Source organism: Nyctereutes procyonoides, unplaced genomic scaffold (genome assembly GCF_905146905.1).
Source record: "Nyctereutes procyonoides isolate TBG_1078 unplaced genomic scaffold, NYPRO_anot_genome, whole genome shotgun sequence".
Classification (NCBI taxonomy): domain Eukaryota; kingdom Metazoa; phylum Chordata; class Mammalia; order Carnivora; family Canidae; genus Nyctereutes; species Nyctereutes procyonoides.
In genome coordinates, this window is record NW_026575143.1 from 2,059,435 (window position 1) to 2,072,323 (window position 12,889).

Below are 12,889 nucleotides of genomic sequence, written 5' to 3' on the forward strand. Positions count from 1 at the left end.
GATAGTCTTAAAGTATTTCCCTTATATATATAAGTATTTTCTCTTGCTCCTCTTATTTATTTTTTTAAGATTTATTTATTTGAGAAAGAAAGAGTGCATGAGTTGGGGGGGCCTGGGATGGGAGAGAGAATCTTCAAGCAGATTCCCCACTGTCAAGCAGACTCCTCATTGAGTGCAGAACCCCACCCAGGGCTTGATCTCACGACCCATGAAATCATGATCTGAACTGAAACCAAGAGACCAACGCTTAACTGAGCCACCCAGGTGCCTCTACTGTTGCTGCTTGTAAAATTCTCTATTATTACTTTTGCCATTTTAATTGGTATGGGCTTCCTTAGGTTCATCTTATTAAGGGTTGTCTGTGCTTCCTGGATCTGGATGCCTATTTTCTTTCTCAGATCAGATAAATTTTCAACTATTGTTTCTTTAAATAAATTTTCCACCCCCTCTCTCTCCTTTTTCAGGGATCCCTATCATATGAATGTTATTACTATTGATGATGTCACAGAGTTCTCTTAACCTATTATTTTTTATTTTTCTTCTTGTTTCTTTTCTGTTCAGCTCAGTTGCTTTCTATTACCCTGTCTTCCAGATTACTGATCCATTCTTCTGCATTTTCTCATCTGTTGATTTCCTCTAGTATAATTTTCATTTCAGTGTTCTTCAACTCTTTTTATTTTAATATTTTGTATCTCTTTGTTGAAGTTTTCAGTGAGTTCATTTACTCTTCTCTGAAGTCAGGTGCGTATCTTTATGACCATTACTTTGAGCTCTTTATGAGAAATGTTGATCTCCATTTTTACTTGGCTCTTTTTGTGTTACTTTGTCTTGTTCTTTAATTTGGGATGTATTCCTCTGCCTTCTTATTTTGTTTAACTTTCTCTGTTTGTTTCTGTGTATTAGGTTAGCTATGTCACTTGGTCTTGAAAGTAGTAGCCTTGTGTAGAAGAAGTCCTGTGTTGCTCTGTAGCACAGTTGTCTCTGGTCATCAGAACCAGGTGCCTCATTGGTGTCCCTGTATGAGCTGCATGTGCACATGCAGCCACAATTGCTATGGACAAGCTGGTGGGTGGGGCTGGCCTTCAGCTCAGCTGGCAGCAAAAACCCACTTTCCCAGCTCTTGGGGCACTGGGCAGAATTTGCTTCCCACAGTGTTGAGAGGCTCAGCTATAACTGCCTTGGCTAACGGGTGGTTGGGGCCAGCACATAGCCTAGTTGTCTGCAGTTAGCTTTTGCCACTGCTACAAGTGCCCCAGAGGGCAAGGACTTGCTCCATGTGCAGCCAGCTAAGAGGCCTGGCTGTAGAAACTGTGGGTGGGTCGGTGTATGGTGTTCCTCCCCAAATTCTCAGGGCAGGAGCCACTTTGGAGTGGCAGTGGTCTTGGCAGGGGCGGCCTGATTGGTGTGGCAGAGCAAGAGCCACTTTGGAGGGATGTCTGCTGGGGTGGGTTTATTGGGTTGAGCAGATCTGTAGGGGAACATGGGGGCGGGGAGGACCTACTGTGGTAGTAGTACAGATGGGAGAGTGTTAGAACTGTGTCCGGTTATCTAGACCAGGGAGTGAAAGAGAAATGGCACCCACCAACACTGTGGTTCCTTGAGAAATGTCCTGTGGATCCCTGCCCCTCCACCATATGTTCTAAGATTAATCAATAAATCTTCACATATGCCCCAAGCACTTTTCAAATTGCTGCTTGTATGCTGTGTCTCTACCAAGTTATTTAGTGCTGGTTCCTTAAGGACAGGGACTCAGTTTCCTATTGCCTTTCAGCTCTCCAAGAGTTAAGTTCTGCTGATTTTTAATACTCCTGAGTTAAGCTGGATAATTTTCAAAGCCTTACATTATGGGGACTCATCTTACTAGTCTGGGTCCCCAGCTCAGGGAGTGCCTGATATAGGGTCTGATCCCCTCACTCCTCTTTGCTTGTGATGTCCCTCTCATCTGTAGTTAGTTGCTTTGGATTTGGCTCCTGACTGCATCTCTGTCCCTCCCACTCTTTCTGATGTGGCTTCCTCTACAACTAGCTGTGGAGGATTTGTTCTGCCGGTCTCTAGATTATTTTTGGTTAGTTGTATAGTAATTGTTACCTTGGTGTGTCTGTGCATGGAATGAATGGAACTCGTGATACTTCTGCTCTGCCATCTTTTCAATTTCCAGCTTTTTGCCAAATCTTGGAGTACTGGATTCCAAAGCACTTGTTTCAGGATTGTTTAAGATTTTTACACTACCTATAGTTTTTTTTCCATCGCAGTGGTCAGATATTTATTTATCCTCAGTTGTGAATTATTTTTTCAAAATTATTTGAAGTAGCTGTTGACAATGTTTTCTTTTTCTTTTCTTTTAAAGATTTTATTTATTTATCCACAAGACACAGAGAAAGAGGCAGAAACATAGGCAGAAGGAGAAGCAGGCTCCATGCAGGGAGCCCTATATGGGACTCGATCCCAGCACTCCAGGATCATGGTCTGGACTGAAGGGAGACCCTCAACCACTGAGCCACCCAGGCGTCCCAGTATCTTCTTTAAAAATTTTTTTTTATTTGAAAGAACTTTAAGTTTAGAGAAGAGTTGCTTCGTTAATGCAGAAAGTTCCTGTATACTCCTGTTTTCCTAATATTACTATCTCACAACTCATGGTATACTTATGAACATTAGTACTAAACTGTTAACTACAGATTGTATTTGCATTTCCCCAGTTTTTTACTGATGTGTTCGTATATTCATTATCAAGACCCAGTCTATATCACAGCATTGCATTTAGCTCTCATGTCTCTTTTGGTATCTTCTACTTGGTGGAGAATTTTTTAGTCTTTCATTGTTTCTCATGAGTTGACACTTATTAAAAGAAAAATTAGTAAAAAAAAAAAAAAAGAAAAATTAGTAATCAGGTATTTTGTAGTATGTCAACTTTGATTTCTCTGATATTTTGTCATGATTAGACTGAGATTATGGGTTTTGGGGAGGTATTCTACATAATGATGTATATCCATAGAATATCAAAGAGTAGAGAATATCAAGAGTACTTTTTTTTACTTGTGATACTGACTTTAATCACTTGGTTAATGCATTATTTTCTTTTTAATCCCCATTTGGGAAAACGTTTTCTTTCATAATCTTGCTTATGTGCATCTTTTCTTGATGACTTTTATGAGAGGTTCATGTCGGATTTGTCCAAAATACTAGTTTTGTCTTAGTTGACCTTCCCTATTGTATGTCTCCTTTTCTTTTATTAATTCCATTCTTATTTTTCTTTTCTGTCCTTCTTCTGGGACACAAGAGTGTTTTTAGATTGGGTTGAAATGGACAGAGAATCTTTGGTGAGGGGGAGACTTCAAAATCTTTAACCAAAGTATTTTTTTCTGTAATATTCATTCAGTTGAGGTATGATTATGTAGTATGGAGGCTGAGGAAGGGTTCCTAATATGAAACAACATGTAGAATTCCTGATATTTAAAAATTGTTTCCTATGTGGTAATCTCAGTTAAAGGAACTGAAGACATCAATAATTTACTTAGCTTATTGTAGCACTGTGTTAGAGCTCCATTAATAATTTTTTAAAACATTTGAGAATAACAAATATTAGTAAGAAATAACTGCCCAGGGATCCCTGGGTGGCGCAGCGGTTTGGCGCCTGCCTTTGGCCCAGGGCGCTTTCCCGGAGACCCGGGATCGAATCCCACATCGGGCTCCCGGTGCATGGAGCCTGCTTCTCCCTCTGCCTGTGTCTCTGCCTCTCTCTCTCTCTCTGTGACTATCATAAATAAAAATAAAAAAAATTAAAAAAAATAAAAAAGATTTAAAAAAAAATAACTGCCCATATTTCCTATTGTAAATAATGAAATTTATTTTTAAAAATGAACAATTAGGATTAAGAAGTAAAATAAAGTGAAAATTGATTGAAAATTATAAGTTTTTCAAATACCAGAATGGAGTAATTTATTCCCCAGGAATATCTTTACATACTTCCATGATTTAGCTGCCAACTATTTTTCCTTTGATGCCAAAAGAATTTTGTCTACATCAAGTTACTAAGAGTGTTAACAGTACCTATTTTATATTGCTGTTGTTAAGATGAAATGAGATGCTTTATAATAAAGTTTTTACTACAGTGCTTGAGGCATAATATATCTTATCAGTAAGTGTCAGTAAAATTAGTGTCCAAGTAAAAACTTTTTATAAAACTCCCTAAAGCAATCCAATTTGTGTAGGTGTTCTTCCTTAAACAGGTTCTTTGTAAAGCTTGTCAAGACAACTTAACCTTTAATACTTGTTAATGAATGCAGATAACTTTTATTTGTTATTCCTCAAATCTGTAATACATTTATCAGTTTGAAATGCCTTTTGGATCAAATTTTTTTCTTACTCTTGGGGATTATACTGTTTTACTTCTCAAATTCTTGATAAAGTACTCATAGATGTGTTCAGGAAAATGTTTCTCAGCCTTCGTGGTCTTGCTCTTTCTTTATTCCTTAGGTCTAGATTCCTGACCCCCACCTCCTTTTAAATTTTAAACAACTCTCTCTGAATCATTTGTATGAGCAACAGACAGATTGGTAATCAGGGCATTCTAATTTCCTTCATATATTCTGTTTCCTGAGTAAATTACTTCATTGGATTTCTTACCTGTAAAATAGGGAAAGTTGGATCAGCTGGCTTTGAAGGCCCCTTTTAACTTGAAATTACTGTTTTCCAGTATATGATTTTATATGAGGTCTAATTAGATTTAAAAAAAAGAAAGCAACGGTCATAAATAGGATGATGAGAAAGCATGATAATAAATATTCTGTGACGAGAGACTGGTAAATTGCCAAGAGCAGTAGGAAGCATATTTTGAAAAAAATAAGTGGGACCGAAAAGACTTTAGAGAATAACAAGAAGCAAGCAATCCTTAACGGAACTGGTTTTCTTCCTGCTTAGATGGCTCTCACTTAGTGCTAAAATTATTTAATGTAGTCTGAAAGGTTACTTTTATCACAGTGGCCAAGAGTTGCTTAAAAAAAAAAAAAAGAACGTGTCTTTCTTAATTCTTAAATACTTAGTATATTGTTTGCACTTAGATATTCAACATTTTTTAAGTACTGGTACTTTAAAACTGTTTTCCAGCAGCTGTCTACATTTTTTTTTAGCCCTACGATTCTTTAGCACTTTCCTTTAGCTAAAATGCTTGCTTCTACCACGTAAGTAGTTATCTGATACTAATGGGATAGTTCTTTTCCTACAATTTGGTTAGATAATCTCTACCTCAGTTAATTTTATAATGATTATAATTTTTTAAACCAGAGTAATGTACTTTCTCCCTCTCTGAGCTATGTACTTTTAAACTGATAAGTAGATGAATTAATTTGGTTGGTACCTTTAAAGAAAAGGTTATTTCCTAATGTAAGTTTGGTTATGTGAAGGTGTATTAGGTATATTTTACACTGTACCATCAGCCATATATCTAGGAATTTTGATTTTATATATATATAATATACATATTAAATATATATATATTCATACCTTCTTGGAAGATTTCAGAAAATTAAAGGCTATTTCAACCTTTAAAGAAGTAATCTGTCAGAGTAATGAAGAATTTTTCCTTGTGAAATTAGTATGTTTCACTAAGTGAAAATTCTTATGGAGTACAAATGCTGAAATATTTAGTAAACTGTAGTTAAGATTTCATGACTTTTGGAGAAAAGTTAATTGGGTGCAGTGGGATTGCTGCAGGAAGACAAGAAGAAAGTCTAAACACAGAAAAGACAGCAGTATAAAATGATGTAAAAGCAGAAAAGGAAGAGCTCATTGCTTAAAGATCATGCATCATCTGCTTTTAAGATATAAACTGGGACTGGACTCTTTTTGCTCTCTTGTATTCTTGTAAAGATGGCTTCTCTTAAGATATATAAACATAGGAATAATCCCAGTTTCATGTGTCTTGAAAAAAAGTATTTCAGAGAAATACTAGGTTTACAAGTGGAATGTAGGTTCTAGAATTTTTTTGTTAAGATATTCAATGAAACAATGGTTAAAAAATTTTTTCATGGTATCACAAAATCTGTATGCACAAAACATAATTGATAATCTTTAAGTAAAGATGCTCCTTTTATATAAGAAAGAAAACACCTGATGTAACCATATTGTATATCTGCTTATTTTTCAGTGTTTACTTGGAAAGATAAAAGTAATTTTATTCATATGATAACTTATCTTTTATATTTATTTAGAATTGCCAACTGGGAATTTCAATGCTAAAGTTGTTTATAATTTTAATAAAGAAGATACTGTAACTTCATGTATCTAAATGTCACAGTGTAAGAATTTGAATATTTTCAGTGATATATAAAAAGGCAAGCATAACCATATAATTGGAAACATAAATATTGTGGTATAAATTTTCTGCAAGAACTTTAGTTTTACTTTAAAATGAAAATTAGAGGGGTACCTGGGTGGTTCACTTAATTAAGCGTCTGAGTCTTGATTTTGGCTCAAGTGGTGATCTCAGGGTCAGGGGATTGAGCCTCACATCAGACTCTGTGCTCAGCATGGTTGTCTGCTTGAGATCTCTCTCCTCCTCTCCTGCTGCCCTCTCCCCCTCCTCTCCTGCTGCCCCTCTCCCCCCAACCCCTGCATGTGCTCCTCCCTCTCTCAAATAATAAATAAAGCTTTAAAATTAAAACCGGATATATGTAATTATAAAAACACATGAGAGAGAGATATTTTTAAATGGTGGTGAAAGGAATTGCTTAGGTGTTTAAGAATACTATCGAAAGCACTGAGTTCTTAATGTTAAAGCGATTCAGAATTGCATTTCTTTTCGAGTAATTCTGTAGTTAACTTTCTAATGTTGAATACTCTTTGAACAAAAGTAAAAATTAAAATGAAATTCTTCCCCTTTGAATTTGGAACACTGTAACATAGGCTGCTGTGGCTGATTTGTGTTTTTTCTAATATATCTGTGTGTTTGTTTTTCTATTTCTAAATTGTGTGGACATTGGGGAATTCATTGAGGAAAAATATAGCCTTAGATAAAGATAAAATCTAACTTAGTAGTCTTTATTCTTTTGTATCTTTCAGTTTCTTTTTTTTTTTTTTTTTTTTTTAACGACAAATACCCACCATTTGCTTCAACGTGGATGGAACTGGAGGGTTTTTTTGGTTTTTTTTGTTTTGTTTTTTTATTTACGATAGAGAGAGAGAGAGAGAGAGAGAGAGAGAGAGAGGCAGAGACACAGGCAGAGGGAGAAGCAGGCTCCATGCACCGGGAGCCCGACGTGGGATTCAATTCTGGGTCTCCAGGATCGCGCCCTAAGCCAAAGGCAGGCGCTAAACCGCTGCACCACCCAGGGATCCCTGTATCTTTCAGTTTCTGAGAGATATTTTAAAATCTCCCAGCTCATTTTTGGATTTATTGGCTTTTTTCCTTGAAATTGTTGCTTTTTGTTTCATACGTCTTTTGTTAGTAAATACCAGGATTGTCATCTTCATGGTTGTTTTTGTTGTTATGTAGTATCTTTATCCATCTTTTTTTATTCTGGCACATATTAATATTGTTATATCAGTTTTCTTTGTACTTTGGGGGATTTTTTTGTGTATGTGTGTGTATTTAACTTTTTTAGTGTAAAATACAAGATACAGAAAACTAAACAACACAGTTGGACAACCTAACAAATTATTATAAGGTGAATATTCTTGTTACTACCACCAAAGTCAAGTAATAGAACCATGCCAGCCACTCCTGAAACCTTTGCATGTGCCCCATCCCTTCTCTTTCTCCAAAAGTTTTTCACTATCCTGACTTTTAAGGTAATTCTTTTCTTCTATTTCTTAGAGCATTATTACCAACTTGTATATTCTTAGACTCTATGATTGAGTTTAGTTTTGTCCATCCAAAAGAAGTTTACATGTCTTTTAAGTCTTTCAATTGACAGGTTGCTCTTCTGCTCTTTTTTTTTTTCTTTCTCTTGTAATTTGTTGATGAACCCTGGCCATTTGATCTTTTAGACTTTCCCATTGTTTGGATTTTGCTGATTGCAGGAGGCACATTTAAAGTGTTCCTTTGCCCTGTGTATTCCTGTAAATTGGCAGACCAGAGGCTCACTCAGACTTATTGGTTCCCTCTGGCAAAACTGTAGATATTCTTCCATGGTGCCTGTTTTTTTTTTTTTTTCCACTTTTTTGGAGGTAAGCAGACACTGATGTTGAATACTGACATCTTTTGTTTATTGAGGTTTGTAAAACTGTCACTTTAATTCTGTCATTTTGTTTTCATTTTTACCTGGAATAATCTTATCTACTATTTGGTTACCCTGTGGTAAAAAACTGCTGTTGCTTTCCTTTACTCGTCAGGATAATGAGTTTTTCTCAGAAAGTAACCAATTAGCTTTTTTGTTGTTGTTATGTTGTGATGAACTTATAGACCTAAATACATTTGATTCATTTCTATTCGTTGTCTTGTTTTATTAAAAAGTTTAAATTGCCTCTTTGGTTAGTTGGCACAATGGTCTTTTTGATGTGACCCTAGTCATCCTTGCAATCTTCCTTGCTATCTAGTATGTCAGGATGTTCCAGACTTATCTTGCACATTTTCTTCCCTGGACCTTGTAATTAGCTACTCAGTGAAAAACTTAGTTTTAAATACACAGTGACACAAAAACGCATTCTTGAAAAACCGTGAATGGACCGGATCCTTTCTTTAGTCTTCCTCTACCTAGAGGTAATCCCTGTTATTATTTGGTTAACTGTCTTTACAAACCTTTTCCAATGAATTTTTGTTTATATATAGAAATAAGTACAATACAGAAATGTTTTTTAAATGTGATTTTTTTCCTAACTTGAAAAATTAGGAATTGACAATCATAAATGATATTTATACTTACTTTTTTAAAAAGATTTTATTTATTCATGAGAGATACAAAGAGAGGCAGAGACATAGAGGGAGAGGCAGGCTTTCTGTGGGGGAGCCCGATGTGGGACTCTATCCCAGGACCCCAGGATCATGACCTGAGCTGAACGCAGACACTCAACCACTGAGCCACCCAGGCGTCCCTATACTTACTAACTTTTTAATTCAATGATATATCTTGATAATTTTTCTGTTAGTATACAGTACATTCTTTTCATTTATTTTTAAAAAAAGATTTTATTTATTTATTTGAGAGAGACAGAGAGAACACCAGCAGGGGGAGTGGCAGAGGAAGAAGCAGACTCCCCACTGAGCAGGGAGCCTGACTGAAGGTCAAACCAGGACCCAGGTTCACAACCAAAGGCAGATGCTTAACCAACTGAGCCACCCAGGCTGCCTCCGTAGTACATTCTTTTTAAACTGGTACCTAGTATTTGGTATGGTTCCACCTCATTTTATTAAACTCTTCTCGTGATATATATTAGATTGTTTCTAGTTTTTCCACTAATACAACTCTTGCTTTTTATGTGCACAAAATGCAGATATTTGTTTGGAGTCATAGAATATGTGCATTTAGAATTTTGCCAGTGTGTCCTCTGAAGTGCTTGTTCTTCCACAAGCAATCTGAGAATACCTGTTTCTCTACCACTTAGCAAGATTGCTTTTATGAAATCTTGCCAGTCTGAAGGTAAAATATTTCCTTGATTTCCCAGTACCTTTCTGGGGTGGGAACAGGGAAGAATAGGAGGTGTTCTCAGGTGAGGGCTACAGCAGATCATCTGGTTGCAGAGGTTTCCCTTCTCTTGGGGTCCACTGCCTTTCACACACTGCTGGCTGCTCCAGCAGGGACTTAGACAGAGCTGCTGCTCCATGCCTCATTCCACAGCCTGGCTTGTGCTCCTGATGACCTAGCTGGTTTTATCATCTTTTGTGTGTCATTCAGCTTTCAGGGTCTGCCACTTCTTTGGCTGTCTTCCTCCACTCTCTTTGCACCCTCTTTGTGGCATTCTCTTGTACATTTATTTTGGTATGCAGTTTTATTTTCCTACATTATTCAGTCTTCTTTCCATCTTTTTTCAATTTCTGTAAGTCCAAGGGCTACTGTTAACAATGAGGTATTAGAAAGTATCTTTCCTGTCATTTCTCAGATTTAGAGTAGGAGCAGGAGACTGCACTTCGTTTGCTGGAACCCTAGTCTCATTTTAAATATCAGGGTAAAGGCAGGTTTCACTAACATTGTCATATAGCAGTATCAAGACTTTGCAGAGTTCCAGCCTAACTTTTTGATGATTACCACAAATCTGGTCTGCTATTTCAGTTAAAAAGCTCATTTAGTCTTCTTTTAAAAACCTTAATTTGGGGGAATCCCTGGGTGGCTCAGTGGTTTAGCACCTGCCTTTGGCCCAGGGCGCAATCCTGGAGTCCCGGGATTGAGTCCCACGTCAGGCTCCCAGCATGGAGCCTACTTCTCCCTCCTCCTGTGTCTCTGCCTCTCTCTCTCTCTCTCTCTCTCTCTCTCTCTCTCTCTCTGTCTATCATAAATAAATCTTAAAAAAAATAAAAAGCCTTAATTTTACAATCACAATCAGTGCTTTTTTGGTCTCTTACTTTATTCTCCTTTCCACTATATTAAAAATGGATACATTTTGATCCTGTCAGTACTTAATAGGTAATGTTTATCGTTACTCATGTACCAGGCACTGTGTTATGTGCTTTCTTGGATTATTCTTCATCTTTACCACATTTTTGTATCCATGAGGTATAGGTACTTTTATTATCCCTACTTTTACAGAAGAGGAAATCTGAGTACTAAGAGGTTAAGGAATGCTTGCCCAAGGTGACATATTAATGCAGCCAAAACTTAAATCCAGGCAGTCTGACTCCAAAATACTGGTCTTAAGGTCTATGCTAAATATTCCTATTTAGTTGCCATCATCCCAGCTGAGTGGTTTCATAATATTGACAGGTTCATTATGATTGCTATAGGAATTTTCCACACAGTCCTATTAGGATCGAATAGTAAGCTGTATTTCTAAAAATTCTTCATTTTCTTTTCTCAAGTTTTATCTCTTGGGACCACTGTTCTTAGATGTGAAACTAGAGTTTATTCAGATGACCAATTTCGTCAGTGCTTTTGTATAACAGCATCATTTCACAGTTTATTTTCATCATGTCTCAGCCTATTAGAAATGCTGTATATTTATGTTTTTGTGCAGTTAAAAACATACGTGGTGATCTTAAAGATTGAATAATTATGCCTCAATGTTTGAGTTCTGTTGTTACCTTTTAAGGGAGGACAACTTAGTTATTAAGCAGTAGGAATATCATTGTTTCTTCTAGACAGTATGTTACCTGATTCCAGCTTATCTGGGCATTTTGGGATCAGAAACAAATGGCAGGAGTGCTGAGAATATCAGGAGTGGATGTTTTCCTGGTGCTGAGCAAGGAAAATAGGATTTGGTCACGAAAAAAAATTTAGGTAACCAGATTTTCCAAATCTTCAGATGTATCACATTCTTGACTGATTCTTATTTGGTCTAGGCAAAGTTAAAAGGAAAAAAGCCCCGATGTGTTTCAAATAGATAACATTGGTTAAATCATTATTTCACCAGATTTGATTTGGGTTTAGGAAGGAAGTAATGGAAGATGAATAGAGTAAATGAGCTCACTGTGTGTAACCTTAGAGAAACTCATTGTTTTTATTAGTAATAACAAAATGTAGACTTTGTATCTGAGATGTTATCACTGACAGAATTACCATACCCATATTAATTCATATACAAAAATCTTTTCCCAGACTATCCAGATAATTAAAGGAAGAATGAAAGAGGACTGGAGGGATGATGTGGAAGCAAGGAGGGACAATATTCGAAAGTCTTTATACCCTATTATAAAGAACAAGAAGCTTTTACGATGGAATGATGATAATATATTTTCTGTTGCCATTTTTATAAAATAATTATTTAGAGAAAAAAACATTTTAAAATGAGGTGAAAGATTGCCTGTAGGAAGGTACACCTTCAACTGTGTAATGCTTTGACTTGAGCTTTAGTCCTGGAGCCAGAAATTCCCAACTTAGGACCAGACTGATGGTGGCTTTAGGCAAACTACTTTTTTGATGTCATTTTCCTCTTTCTGTAATTAGAAAACCTGATACTAACCTACATTTCTTATCATGATTAAAACTTGCATCACACATAGTGCTTTGGCTAAATAGGAACTTACCAAATGTCATATGAATAATTGCGATGATTTTAGATTCCTTTGCAACTGTAAAGAAATGTGAAAATACTAAAACAGAGAAATACCTTTGTGTTTGAATGGAAAGCAACTCAGTGGCTTTAGCAGATCTCTTAGAGAACAACAGCTATTAGTCCCTTCAGTGAGTGATAATATATAAAATGTACCTTTGAGGAATGCATATTGTCAAATCACTATCGGCATACTTGTAATGATTCAGACTGAATTCTCAGACCAAATTGTCTAATAATAGATTTTTTGGCAAGTGAAATTCAAATATTCTTAACCAGCAGTATTCAGGTCTTAAATTGATGGTCTCACGTCTACTTTAAAATTAAAGAAATGTCATCTTAGTATCAATGTAATCAAATGTATTAATGTAACAATCAAAGCTTTTATTTATTAAAATGTTATCTAATGAGTATATTAACTGTCATAAATATTCAGCTCTGATATGAAAAAATTATTTTTAAGCATCAAGCTGGCATTGACCTTTATAATGCCTTATAATTTGATTAAACCGATAGAATAAGCAGCCATATTTTTGGCATTTTTCCATAGATAATTTGTATTCTCAATATTTTTTTTTTATTATACCTCGTTTTAGTGATCGTGGTGGAGAAGACCCAAACCAGAAAGTAATCCATGGGGTTATTAACTCCTTTGTTCATGTTGAACAGTATAAGAAAAAATTCCCCTTAAAGGTAAAAATAAAAAGCCTCCTTTAAAAACATAATCAGTCCTTTAATTTCTTAAACTACTTTT

The 12,889-nt window shown here is 35.9% G+C and overlaps 1 protein-coding gene across 5 annotated transcripts in view; it reads left to right on the top strand.

Moving 5' to 3' along the window:
- Positions 1-12,889, top strand: part of CUL2 (cullin 2) — a 164,996-nt gene that overhangs the window by 123,601 nt on the left and 28,506 nt on the right. For all 5 annotated transcript variants that reach the window (XM_055308615.1, XM_055308611.1, XM_055308612.1 and 2 more), the window contains exon 7: positions 12,732-12,828. In XM_055308615.1, the coding sequence (XP_055164590.1) occupies positions 12,732-12,828 (97 nt within the window). The remainder of the gene's footprint in view (positions 1-12,731; positions 12,829-12,889) is intronic.